General features: G+C 41.5%; 1 protein-coding gene across 1 annotated transcript; it reads left to right on the top strand.

Annotated features, from left to right (window-relative positions):
- The first annotated feature begins 6,209 nt into the window (after positions 1-6,209).
- Positions 6,210-13,223, top strand: PNP (purine nucleoside phosphorylase). Its single transcript, XM_090271917.1, has 6 exons — positions 6,210-6,338; positions 8,102-8,271; positions 10,189-10,292; positions 10,483-10,658; positions 10,753-10,943; positions 12,550-13,223. The coding sequence occupies exons 1-6, from the start codon at positions 6,328-6,330 to the stop codon at positions 12,765-12,767; spliced, it is 870 nt and encodes a 289-aa protein (XP_090128043.1). The 5' UTR covers positions 6,210-6,327; the 3' UTR covers positions 12,768-13,223.
- The last annotated feature ends 1,440 nt before the right edge of the window (positions 13,224-14,663 follow it).

The following is a 14,663-nucleotide window of genomic DNA, read 5'->3' as shown; positions in this document are numbered from 1 at the left end:
AAATATCACTGTGTGGTTGCCTCTCACTTGCACCTCCAACTGGGGACCTGACGTGCAACCTATTAATGTGCCCTGACTGGGAATCGAACCAGTGACACTTGGCTTGCAGGCCAACGCTCTATCCACTGAGCCACAGCAGCCAGGTGGGCCTTGAGAATTATGCTAAGCAAAATTAGTCAGAAAAAGCTAAGAACCATATTATTTCACTCATATATGGTATATAAAACAAACTCATAGACAAAGAAAATGTATGGTGGTTACCAGAGGAACAGTAGTAAAGAGTAAAGGGGGCCAAATATATGGTGACAGAAGATGATTTGACTTTGGGTGGAGGGAACACAATGCAATACATAGATCATGTTTTATAGAAATGTACACTTGAAACCTATGTGATTCTATTAACCAATGTCACCTCAATAAATTTAATAAACAAACAAAGTAGGTTCAAATCCCTGTATGAGACGGACAGGGAAAGCAAGAATATCCTTATTTTACAAATATGAAAACTGAAGCTCCATGAGCTAAAGTTACTTAAACTAAGAGATAGGTTGTAATGGGATTATCATTTAATGCTTTTGCATTCACATCATCTGCTAGATAGATTGAAAAGGCCAGAGACTCAGAGGTTAAAGAATGCATGTTATTCAGACTGAAGCCCTTTTTATTCTCAATGCCTGGCACATAGAAGTTGCTTGATAAATGAATATCAATCAATTAATTAGCTTAAGTCCATCTTGAAGTAAGTTTATGTACCAAGCAATATTGCCAGCTGTAGTATCAAGCAGGGTGAACATTCAGCGTGGGCACTTTAGTGAAGCTGGCATCAGTTATGACTGGCATTGGCTTTGATTGGTTTTTGCCTAAAGAATCCTGAGCAGTGAGTCTGTTGACGTTAGCAGCCACTATCTGGAGACATCTTCTCATTCTATAAGGCAGTGCTGAGTGACTTAGAATCTGTTGGTTCTGTTCTTCACTTTCCTTGATCTTGAATGTGGGGGATGGGGGTATTACTGAGTATGTGCCTGGACACGGGAGTCCCTCAGAAGTTAGAAGGGGGTGAAAAGAAGATAGAAGAACCATGGCCAGGTGGCTCAGTTGGTTGGGGCATCAGCCAGTGCATCAGAAAGTTGTGGGTTCAATTCCTGGTAAGGGCACATACCTAGGTGTGGATTCCATCTTCAGGGCATGTGTGGAAGGCACTGATATTTCTCCTGTGCTCTCTCTGGATCTCTTTGTTTCCTTACCTTGTTCTCTCTAAAATAAAAAAAAGAAGAAGAAGAAGAAGATAGAAGAAAAGGTAATAAGGCAGTAAATGGGCAATAATCGCCCTTTGTGATTGATTCCTGACTACAGGAACTCTAAAATCATAGAGTAAAATACAATTCCAGCTTCTTTTATGTGGATACAGGGTAGTGTGACTAGAAAAGATAAGAGCAGTAGACCTTTCTGTGATGATAGAAATATATCTATACTATGCAACATGGTAGCTACTAGCCACATGTGGCTATGGAGCAGTTAAAATGTGATTAGTATAACTAAGGATCTGAATTTTTATTTAACTTTATCATTATTATATTAAGTTTAAATCATTATATGTGGCTTGTAGCTACTGTTTTAAACAGTGCAGGATTAGAATTGCAGTTGATAGGCTGGGTGTACCTCTTGTTTTTTTTCTGATCAATTCACAGTTAGGTAGGTCTAGAGAAACTAAAAAGAAAAAGAGACAATGAAGAATAGCAACAACAGCCAACAATTACTGTGTGCTTACTATGATTCCAGTGATTACCTAAACACTTAACAAGCATTTTATATAATTCTTGCAACAGTAGTAAGTGCTATTATTATCCCATTTTACATATGAGAAAACAGGCACAGTGAAAATTTTACTTGTCTTGGATCACACAGCTGGTAAGGGGTGGAGATAGTATTCATACACAGGTAGTCTGATTACAGAGTCCACTCATTTACACTATACAGATTCAAGATAACAAAGTGGCGTGGAGTGACAAAGGCCATACTTCCCAAACTCTATGCCAAGGTGCAAATTCACAGAGGCACCATGGAATATTAAAAAATCTTAAAGGAAACACAGCAATAGTCAATATTTCTTCTAGACCATGCAAACGACCAGCTTGAGGTAATTTGCAATTTGAACATTAGATTGTGCTACATTCCTTTTGATTTCAGCACATCTTTGTGAAACTGGGTTTTAAGAGATCCCTCTGAATTAAAAAAAAAAAAGAGGTACTGTGTGAAAATCAGCACAAAAAGGAAATGGGGGTAGGTAGCAGTGTTGGATTTCAAGGTTTGAGAAGTTGCACAATGTCCAACATATTGAATTCCTTTAGTAATAATTTGTGGCTATTTAAGAAAACAATATTTTTTCTTCAAATTTGCATGTGTTTTTTAAATGGTTACTAAATTGTTATGAACCAACTACTTAAAAGGCAAGACTGTTAGATATTTCTTTTGATCTAAGGGTGCTGTAAAAAACAAACAAACAATTGCGCCCTGGCTGGTGTGGCCCAGTGGATTGAATGTTAACCTGCAAACTGAAGGGTCGCTCGTTTGATTCCCAGTTAGGGCACATGGCTGGGTTGTGGGCCAGGTTTCCAGTTGGGGCATGCAAGAAGCAACTACACATTGATGTTTCTCTCCCTCTCTCTCTAAAAATAATAAATACAATCTTTAAAAAAAAAAAAAAGCCAATATATTAAGCTCACTATAAACTAAGAAATTGGAAACCTCTGGCCGGGGTGCTGAAAATGGATCTAAATAGTCATAAAGGAATAGAGCAGCGATTTTCAACAGGTGTGCAGCAGCAGGTACACTGGTGTGCTGCAAGAATTTTTAAAACACACAATACCTGACTATTTAGTCAGGGGCACTGACCTCTTTTCTCTTAAACTGTCAAATAAAAAAATGACAACAGGAAATACAACAATAGCTATCTGGTATGAATCAAAACTATACCTATTTTTTTTTTGTCAGATTAGCAAAAACTATATTTTTTGGTGTACTACAGGATTTTAGTAATTAGTTTATGTGTGCCATGAGATGAAAAAGGTTGAAAAATCACTGGAGTAGGGTATGGGACCTTTGCTTGAAATGGCTGTAAAAAATATTTATAAATGGAGCCAATTTACATGTGAGTCAAAGCTGCAAGCACAAAGGGACTGCCTTGTATATTTTACTTCTCAAATCCTTGAAATGTTAAAATGGCCAAAATAATCTTTGGACTGGGCTAAAGCAACATTGTATCTCAAACAACTGTTTCCGAAAATAAGAAGAAAGTAGATAGTTTGACTACAAGACTAAAAAAGCATTCTCTGGAATTAGTATCACTGTATTAGCTTATCTACACCTATAGTCGTCGGCAGCCGTCCGTCTCGAGAGACGATGGTGTAGCTTCTTAAGAGTCTATCTGCACCGCCGAGAATGGCTGTGCAGTCCGACTCGGGAGTGACACGGTATCTGTCTCCTCCCGTGTTGAATCGACATCTTGTGATGACGCTGAAGCTACAAAGCCTGGGCAGGGTAATATGGAGGGTCTGCTGTTGCCCATGCAGCAGACCCCCCCTCTCTTCGCAGCTGAAGGGTCCAAGGGAAAGACGGAGTCGATACAGCTTGGGTTCAGGTGCGCCGCAGGAGTTGCCGGTATTGACTACAACGTCAAACCGCCTTAGGGACTCCGGCTCCGGATTTTCTGTCGGGGTTTACTCCCTTAGCCTTTCCCCTGAAGAGGTATGCCGCAAGGCAGCGGAGGTTTTTTGGAGTCAGAGTTTTCCTTCTCTGATGTACCCTGACTGGAAGATCGAACCAGCGACACTTAGCTCGCAGGCCGACGCTCAATCCACTGAGCTAAACCAGCCAGGGCACACCTATAGTAATTCCTTCTTTTTATGTCATTGTTTCCCTTCCCTTTCCCATTAATCCCCTTCCCTTCACCTCCTATTTGTGTTACTTCCTGAATCAGTGCTTCCTGAATAGCTACTCTTTTGGACCTCAAACGCTTGTTTGCCTATCACTTTGGCCTGTTATTATTATTATTATTTTCAAATTATATGAGAAAGTTTATTTAGAAAGTTACAGAGGCAGGGAAAGTGAGCCTGCTGGGCTGCATGGACTCAGGAAACCGGTTACAGAGGCAGAAGGGCCCTTGGAGCTTAGCAGAGAGAAAGGAAAAGGTAATGTGCCTGGCGGAAAGACAAGGGGGAAGGGAAAGGCACTGGCCTGCTCTCTAGAGAGCCGCTAAACTATTATCTTTAAGTTAACATGGCCTAAAGATATATAATGGACATGTTATATTTATGACCATTATGTATCTGCTGTATACCAGTGTTCATAGTGCAGCAGATGCACACAGACACACAACACTTGAATCTGTACCCTTTAAAGGTCAAAACCTGTGAGGAAAACGATAAGAGATGTAAACAAACCAAGGTTTGGGGAAGGACAGGATCCAAGGTAGGATTTGATGCAAACTAGATTCTGGGCCCTCTTGTTGAATAGACCAAGATAAAGATGTGGTTTGAGATCTCCTGGGCCTAGTAGGGTAGACTGCTCTCTGGGTCGTGTGTGAATCTGAGATTAAAGAGATTGGGGGTTCAGGTGACTGTGCAGAACGTTGGTTGCTGAACTTGAATTCAGAATAAAGTATGTTGTGTAGTTCTGAAGGTTATGCCACCTGGCCAAGGTGGGGTCTGGTAAACTGTCCTTGCATGTCACATTAACTGTGCAGTACTTTGGTGACCAGAATGTTTATATATACTGCAGACTCTTCTATATGATGCCTGTAGAAATACTACAGAATATTGAGACTTGTCCCCGAATTTTCCTTTTGTAAATATATTGCAGAACACCTACTTTTGGTTTACATACACTAACTTTAAATAGTCCATTAAAATGAATTAAATTTGCACTTTCTTAGATATAATGTTCTAATCTTGTCTTTTGTGTAAACTAGATTGGATATGGAGTGTTAAAAAAAATTCTCAGCAATCAAATTGGATAGCTATTTCCTCGATCTGATTTTGACCTATGACTGATCTTATCCATCATTTAATATTATGCTTTTGCTATTTCCATTGTTTATAGTCTCATTACTAAGAGCACTAAGATTTACTTTAGATCAACCTGTTATCTTTGCTAAAATTACTGGATTAATAAGGGTAGTAGTAGTAGTAATAATAATAATAATAATAATAATGATAGAATAAAGCATTCATTTGGCACTGAGCTCTGTTCTTTAATTATAATATATATATTTTTTCTTTATATATTGTCTTTATTCTTATATCCCTAACACTGGAACATTCTGGCACATAGTTGATTCTCAATAATATTTCTTAAATGAATGAGATAGGAACAGAGTTGGGAAATAGTGGCTTGGGCCGTCAGGATGGGTAAAGTGGCAAGCAGGAACAATTAGAGTTTAGGTGAGTGGAAACAGGTGGCAGATTTCAACAGCTAAGCAAGAGCCATTGATCTGTGACTTTGTGAAGCTGTTAAAATTGTAAAACTGGGGACAGAAAATAGCTGAATTCTTACAAAGAATTCTGTACTGCTTGGATCCAGTGTTGTGCAATCAAGGGGTTGTCTGTTTTCCCATCTCATTCCACACTGTGTCTGTGTCCAGGACCCAGGAATTCTTCTAGGACTTATATCTTCTCCCAATCTGGGCCTAGATCGAGATCCCTAATATGTTTTCCCAAGTCCTGTAACCTCCAGGTCAGCAATGTTGCTAGGGTCTACCCAGTTTCTTTTGTCCAGTAAGCAACTCAGACACATGACTCATTTAATTTTTCTTCAGGGGTCTTACGTTCTAAGGTTTAAAATGTTCCCTTTTCAAAACTCTCAAGGTGTGCTGCAGACCCAACCTGGAATGGGGTTGCAGATAACTGGGCGGGAGGGGGGGGTGCACTTTGGCGGGTGGGCGGGAGGGGAGCGGTCCCCTCCTGGCTTCTAGCCTTCTTCCCGCACAGGTTTCCTTCTGACTGGAAAACCGGAAAACTGGGCCTTGAGGGCTGGGGATGAAATGCTGGAGGCGGTGGGTGGGGCGCGAGAAAGGGTCCAGCGCAGGGCAGGAAAGGGAATTCAGGTTTACAGCACAGCCTCCGGCGATTGAAGCAGGGTGTGTCACCATGGAGATGGGGCCGGCCCTCGTGCTTGGCTGCGATTGGCTGATACTCCCGGGCTGAGGCTATAAGTCAGCGCCCGGCTTACAGAGCACTAACTGTGCGGACCGGACCAGCGACGGCAGTTCTGTTTGGCGGAGCTAAACCCTGTCGAGAAGGTCGAGCTCATCGAGGAGGCGTCGGCGGGACCATGGAGACCCGGTGAGGCGGGCACCAGGCCCGGGGAACCTCGGAGGCCCCTGGGGAGGAGAAATGGCACTCACGGAGACCTGGAAACCTGGGACTCTGGGCCCCGATGTGGCCGAAAGAGGGAGCGAGTGCCCTGGAGATGCAGAGGCCTGGCACGGAGCCAGGAGCCAGGGACAAGGCGGCGGCGCAGTGGGGCTGCCCGCGCCGGCAGGGGCGCACGTGGGAATCGAGTTGTAGTGGCGCTACCAGAGCAGGAAAGAGACGGGTTAGTATGGTGTAGTCTACTCAGAAAGAAAGCCTGTGTGTGTGTGTGTGTGTGTGTGTGCGCGCGCGCGCGCACTCGCTCGCTTTTGGGGTGTAAGAGTAGAGGGAGGCATGTACCTCCACTCCCGAAGAAGTGTTTTTTCACCCCATGTGCTGTTCACAGATTCCCATTCTAGAGGCTAGGTAAAGCCGTAAGGTACTTTTTTTGTGCCCATATCTAGAGTTCCTCCTTCAGAAGAGATATTGGTCACTCGCTAACATATCTATTCCCTCCAAGTGGGAGGTCCAATTAAATTGGGGATGGAGTCTCCAAGGAGAGAAGGAAATCCTTATTTAGTGAACTGAGCAGCAGTACCCTCCCACTGCCCCAACCTCACAACTCTGAAAACTCTTAATCTCTGCTTTGATCCTGGAAATCTTAGTTCAAGTCTCCAGCGTTAGGAATCACTGGCTTTTGGATGCCCAGGGATCCAGGGTATTCTTGGGGGACTGATGGTCAATGAGGACGTCCTATAAGCTGTGACTAGGTATGCTAGGTGTCCAGGGCTTAACGCATCTTTCATTTTCTTTCACACCTCTTGAGGATGCCATCTGATGAACTTTTTACTAGTTTATTGCTTCTCTTCTCCATCATCCTGTGTTCCCAGCTCTATTACCTTCACCCCTGTCCCTTACCCAGCTATTTTCCCAAAGGTAGCCTGGTGTAGTGCAGAGTCATCTTGGTTTCAAAGGCTCTATTTTTGAAGGATAGGATTTCCTCTAGAGGCTCAGTTAGTTGTGTTCAGCTCTGTTAGATTCCCCACCCCAATCTGGTCTTTCCAGATGAGTGTGAGAATTGGACTGGACTTCTAAGAAAAATTCTAGGTTGATTGGTGGGTGGGTGGGGGAATGTATGGGTTCTGGGTAAGTGTATGCCCTTAGGTCTCTGAAGGGCAAAGAACTTCTGTGAGGAAAAAGGAAGATGGGTAAAGGCAGGGAGAAGAACACAGCAGGGAAGAAAGCAGGAGAAAGATTCAAAAACAGGGGAGCTGATCCATGATTTATGGAGTCCTAGGTCTCCGGAGCTTATTAGCCACAAGGTTTTAATTAATTTTCAAACTGAGCTGATAAGATAGGGCCCCTTACTCTCCTTGATTTGAGCCGTACTTCTGTAGACTTCGTGGTTGCTTCCTCTCTAAATCTTTGTCATAAGGAAAGATATTATACCTAACAGTGGTAGCAAAACTGGAGTTGGGGCTGGTGGTGGAAACATAAACTTTTGTCAGGATCTGGAATGGATTTCGTATCAGACTTTCAGTGGGTCTGATTCAGAAAGGGGAGTGGGTGGGTGGGTGAGCTTAGTGTGGCCTTTTCTGAGAGAGAGGATCTTCTGCTCTGGGGCAGCTCTTTGGCTTGATTCTCTTCTCTGCCACCCTGGTGTACCTGCTAGCCTTTCTGTAGTAAAAGTCATTAGTCTATGATGCCCTTGGTATAGGAGCAAAACTCATTTTGATTTTTCTTTTTCTCCCTAGATTTACATATGAAGATTATCAGAACACTGCAGAATGGCTTCTGTCCCACACCAAGCATCGACCTCAAGTGGCAGTGATCTGTGGTTCTGGCTTAGGAGGTCTGACTGATAAATTAACTCAGACCCAGATCTTTCACTACAGTGAGATACCAAACTTTCCCCAAAGTACAGGTACTGACAAGGAGGAGAGAGGGATGGAACTGAGGACTATTGATGGGATTCTGATGGGAGGGCAATGCTTCTATGCCCAGACCTGTTATCCTTTATAGCACTGGACTAAAGACAACTGTTGTGAGAGATGAAAATAAACCATGTGAGTCAGAATGACATTAGAATGAAATTCCCATAAAAGAAATTCCATAATCGACAGGGCATGTATGTGTTAATGGTACCATATGATGACTTATTTCCTATACTTTAATGACTCAGAGCTCCTTAAGGCCTACAACACCTCTCCCATACACTCCATGATTGACCACATACTCACATGCCCTTCTCATGTCTGTCACTCTGCAGCTTAAATGGAAAAAGCAGTGCCTATAACCTCCCATGACAAAGTCAGGCCTCCCTTGTCCTATGTCCTGCTATTTTTAATCTCCCCAGCTCTAGCTTCAGTTCAGGGATATGGCTCACCCTAGTGAACAGCAACAAATGAATACACAGACTACCATGCTCTTGCAAACAAATAATCCATGAATACACAAAACCTGACATCCTGACCTTTTGGATGGGGAAATGGCAAATGTCTTCTGTACACAGTGGAGTTCTGAGGGACCTGAGGATAACATGCCCAGCATCCTAATAGCAGCTGGAAAGTGCTACAGCTAAGGCTTAGAAAAGGGCCAGGTGAAATAGGAGCAAGTTTCAAGTAAAGGACAAAGGTAGCTTATTCGGTTTACTTATTAATTTCTCAGATAATTAACTTCCCTTGTTTATTTTAACACTTTTTTTTTGGATTTTTACCTCTCTTTTTCTTTCTCCTGGAGAATTATGACTTAACAGATTTTTCAGTTACTTTTCAAACCCTTTAGAGAAAAACTGGGAGACAGAACAGGGAGGTGGGAATAGGTGTTGGAGAAGGAAATACTGAAAAGAGACGGAGAGCAAAATTTTGTAAGGGAGATAGCAGTGACTGACATTGGCTCCACCTGCCACTTCTATCCCCAGTGATAAGGGCACTGCACTAAGTGACAAATAGATTAATTTTTTTAAACTTCATCAACTTATTATTTATATTCCACTTGAGTTTTCCTAACTGTCACCTCTGTTCTAGTACTAGTAATTTAAAAAATAAGTAAACTTCTCTATTTGTGAATATCTCAACTCTTCCCTTTGGTTTTGGTTCCTTTCCCAGACCATCCACTCCTTAAAGGATGAGTTGGCCATGTCCATGAGAGGAGAAATCCCAGATAAAGAACATGGTAATAATAGTTACTATGTCTGTGTGAAGACTTATCTTTGCATTCCCATGCCCCTGTGTGCTCCATCATGGGCATGTATTCCCGCAGGACTGTTTTGTGGGTCCTAAAGGAGAAGGCTTGTATGGGTCTAAACTCAGCTGCTTGCCCTTGTTCAGTAGCCTCTTTAGGAAGCAGGATATACCATGAGCCCCCTTTCAGAAGTGAGGATACATATAGTTTAGTTAGAGTAATAAATAGGAATACACATTTTGAGAATTTTGGAAATTTTGAAAAAGTAGTCTATAATTATTGCATTCATTACCCACTTAAAAAAAATTTCACTTTTATTCTCTTAGATTATGGCTTTTTCATTCTTTTGAAATTTCTTTAAAAATAAACAAATCCTTCCCCCCCTTCTCCTTTGATATTTGTTCACATTGAACTTCTTTACCCTCAAAGTTATAATCTTAGGATGTACTTATGTGTTTATTTATAAGTTTATGATTGATTTCTGTCTCCACCAGACCTCAAATTTCTGAAAGTGAAGATATCAATAATAACGTTTTCTTTTGCTTAATTATATCCTCACATGTTGAGCACAATGAGTTGGCTCTTAGCAGGTGCTCAATGGATATGTGTTGTATGAAAACATCATCACCTTAATTTCCCTTCCTTTCTTTGTGTTCAGTGCCAGGTCATGCTGGTCGACTGGTGTTTGGGTTCCTGAATGGCAGAGCCTGTGTGATGATGCAGGGCAGGTTCCACATGTATGAAGGCTACCCACTCTGGAAGGTAAATTAGGGGAATAAGTCTGGTTGGAGCTGGAAGGGGTAGAGGTTCTCTATCCCACTTTATTGCCTAACTGCCCGGGCCAAGTAGAGTTTTGGTTCCCTCCTTTCAGTATGTATAGCATGCATATCTGCATAGTGGATTGGTGAAATTTTAAAGAACACTTTCTGATCTTTTATCTTTTGCTTCTAAGGTGACATTCCCAGTGAGGGTTTTCCAACTTTTGGGTGTGGACACCCTAGTGGTCACCAATGCAGCTGGAGGGCTCAACCCCAAGTTTGAGGTTGGAGATATCATGCTGATCCGTGATCATATCAACCTACCTGGTCTCTGTGGTGAGAACCCTCTCATAGGGCCCAATGATGAAAGGTACTTATTTTGATCTTTTGTTTATGGATGGGGGGTTTAAGGACTTATCTGGAAGTGATTCCATTAATCTGAGATAATACAACTTGTGCCCTAGATTTGGAGTTCGTTTTCCTGCCATGTCTGATGCCTATGACCGGGAGATGAGAGAGAAGGCTCACAGTACCTGGAAACAAATGGGGCAGCAGAGAGAGCTACAGGAAGGCACCTACATTATGGTGACAGGCCCCAGCTTTGAGACTGTGGCAGAGTGTCGTATGCTGCAGAAGCTTGGTGCTGATGCTGTTGGTGAGAAGGGGCACTTGGCTAGAGTCTTGAAGAGTGACGGATCTGGTAAAATAGAGATGGGAAGGAGTAAAAGATTATAGATCATTTGTGGGTAAAGAGATCTGACTTAAAGAAGACTGAATTTCTAGAAAGCGAGTTCTAGAAAGATAGTAAGGTGGTGAGGTTTGCCATGTTGTAACATCAAACTCCCCACTCTGCATCAAGGGCTTTAACAGCTGCAATGCTAATAACCTATCCTTGATTTGATAACTGTTTCTAAGGATTATTCTAACAAATGTCATAGCTACCTTCTGTGTCTCTGGCTGGAAGATGGAGCTACCTCATTAGAACTGACTTCAAAAGTAGCACAGACAGTTACAGAAATAAAGCCTTGCTGTGCTAACATTTATGAGAAATGGATAAGGCCCTCTGAAGCTTTACTGTTTAGGAATACAGAACAACCCAGGCTTAACATTAATTTAGCAGCTTCTTTGGTTGTTTTTCAGAAAATCTTATATTGTTCATTAAAAATTTAACATGAAATATTGTGGGCTAAACCAAAAGTGGTATTTGAGGAAACTAGTATTTATATTAGAAAAGAAGAAAAAGAAATTAAAAGGTTAAAAAATTATCTAAGTATAAAATTTAAAAATTAACAAACTGGCCCTGACCAATGTGGCTCAGTTGTTTGGGTGCCATCCCACTAAGTGAAAAGTCACTGGTTTGATTCTCTGTCGGGGCACTTGCCTGGGTTGCAGATTCGGTCCCCAGTTCGGGGCATGCACCAATGGATGTTTCTCTCCCTCTCTTTCTCTCTCCCTTCCCCTCTCTCTAAAAATAAGTAAATAAAATCTTTACGGAAAAAAAAAAAAAGAATTAACAAAGCTTAGATAAACTCATATTTAGCTCAAAACTTTGCAAACATTTAGGTATTCAGACTTAATCACATAACCTATAGAATTCTCATTCCACAATTTCAGATTAATCATTTTCCATTAATCCTTTTATTATTTTCACAAAGTCCTGAGTAAAAAGATTTGTTCTAGGTTACTAAAATGGGTTAACTGGGCCAGTTGGACCAAATTAACCTGTGAGCCAAAGTTCAGCCCAACTTAAGAGTGCCCTTGTAAAATACTTTGGTCATATGACATTGATGTCTGGATAATATTTACTTAAATGACTTTTTATGTTTTACCACTTCCTTCTCATTGCACGATTATCTTCTGATCCTTTACATCTATTCAAGAATCTGTAAGTTTTTTTAAAGCTATGGTGATATTCTTATAATATATGACACCAAAACTTACCTAGTAAATTCCTTTTTAAAATTGAATTTCTTGGAGTGACATTGGTTAATAAAATTATATAGGTTTCCAGTGTACAATTCTATAATACATCATCTGTATATTGTAGTGTGTGTTCACCACCCAAGTCAAGTCTCCTTCCAGCACCATTTACGCGCGCTTTACCTTCTACCTCCATCCTGTCCTCCCCCCTCCCGGACCCTCGCAACCAGGGTTGTTTTTTGAGATGTCAAATTGTCAGTGAGGTAATGAATGGAGATTTGGTTAAAGGGTGAGAAAAGAGTCATTTGAGGATCTTGACACTTGGCTTTCCTTTCCATCAGGCATGAGCACAGTACCAGAAGTTATAGTCGCAAAGCACTGTGGACTTCGAGTCTTTGGCTTCTCTCTCATCACTAACAAAGTCGTCTTGGATTATGAAAGCCTGGAGAAAGCCAATCATGAGGAAGTACTAAATACCGGGAAACAAGCTGCGCAGATATTGGAACAGTTTGTCTTCAGTCTTATGGCTAGCATTCCACTGTCTGTCCATGTCAGTTAACCAGCTCTGAAATGGTCTGGCCTCACCCTTATGAGACCCAGGTAGCTACTACCTACTTTGGATTCTTGCTGCGGTGACATGCCTCTGGCCTTAAGTAGTAGCAGAATGGAGAGGAAGATCTCTATCCTTCACACTCCCCACTCCTCCCACCAGACCCTTTTGGTGGCTAATCCTCTTTTGTCTTCTCAAAACAGTACCCCCCCTCCCCATTATTTCTCAAGAACTGGAGCCCAAGCCAAGCCCTACTACACATCCATGAATGCTCCCAGAATTTGACTTGGGTCACTGAACTTGACACAGTAGTAGCTGCTGCTAGCTTTTTAAGATGATGCTCTCACATTCCTGAGGTTTCAGTTTTACCTCCCCCAAAGTACTGGAGACCACATAGGGACCAGCCCAATACCTCTTGGACTTTAATATTATCATATTTTGAAAATAAAGATAAAGATGAAATTATTACTTCTCTCAGTCCAGTCTTGGCTCTGTCCCTTGCCTTCTGATTGTTTTCCTGCCCACACTCATGAATATCTGAATTAGTTTACTGATTTCCACTTCTGCTCCTTCTGTTCCATTGTTGCCAGTTCCTTTTTAAGCCCTAATTATATTTCCTCTTGATTTCCCTCTCTTTGCTACTCTAACTTTCATAATTAATAGCAACTGTACTCCTCACTCCATTCTGACAATACTGTGGCAAATATCCCTTTATCTGCTGCCAGCCACTTCACTGCTGATTAGAGTTCTGTCAACCCCAGGCAACCTGTGAAGTTGGCTCATACTCAACTTCTTTGAGCACTTTCTTTCCCCCTATTGCTTCTGTTCTGGGCTCTAGTCTTTCCCTTCACTTTTGCTTGGTCAGAACTTCCCTGTGACGCAGCAGCCGGGCACAGCCCTTTGTTGGTGGCTCACTGCACTTTTTGTGCTTATCAACTTGCATTCAGCTGGCTAGCATGTTTGAAAACCACACCACCCTCTCAGGCCTGTGTGCCTTTTGAGAAAGGATTATACTGGATGAGCCTCTTATGGTGACATTTCAATTATTAGTATAATATGGAAGAAGCAGTTTGGATGAAAAGCTTTTGAAAACTCAAATAATTCTTTGTTTGGATTATTTGACCTACATAGCTGAGCCCAGCACAAAGAAAAAGCTTCCCGGAGTGGGCCTATTACTACTCCTCCTTTCGTTGGTTCTTGTACTTTCACCCAGCTCTAAAACTACCTGAATCTAGGCAGTCTGCTAGCACCTGCCATTTGTCTCTGAGACAGCAAGTTGTTGAGGGAAGTACTGTGAGGCCTTTTAGATATACATACAACCATAAGTTGTTCATCTAATGAGATACCTTATAGACATTTTTAATCAAGTTACTGAGTATCACCGCATAACACTCAGCTAAGATAATGTTAAATTAAGAATGTAAACATGGTCTTTAAGTGCCTAACAATGTTTTTAAAAAATTTTTATTCAGTTGCAGTCAACATCCAACACTTTTGTATTAGTTTTGGGTGTACAGCATGGTGGCCAGACAACCACATAATTTATAAAGTGATCCCCCTAATAATTCAAGTATCCACCTGACACCATACATAGTTATCACAATATTATTGACTGTTTCCTATGCTGTACTTTATACTTCTTAATCTTGTCACCTCTTTCACACAGTCCCCTCCCCTCTCTCCCCTCTGGCAGTCATCTGTTTGTTCTCTGTATCATAGTCTGTTTCTGTTTCTGTTCTTTAGATTGAACATAAAAGTGAAATGGTATTTGTCTTATGCATTATTTTACTTAGACTAATACCCTCTAGCCATGTTGTCACAAGTGATATGATTTCAGTTTTTTATAACTGCCTATAATTTTAAGAGAGACATATGTGTAAAACCATTAACTATTAATACAAGAGA

The sequence above is a fragment of the Furipterus horrens genome, unplaced genomic scaffold (genome assembly GCF_987537825.1).
Source record: "Furipterus horrens unplaced genomic scaffold, mFurHor1.1.pri manual_scaffold_3, whole genome shotgun sequence".
NCBI classification, from domain to species: Eukaryota; Metazoa; Chordata; class Mammalia; order Chiroptera; family Furipteridae; genus Furipterus; species Furipterus horrens.
This window is presented reverse-complemented; position numbering and strand designations above follow the sequence as displayed.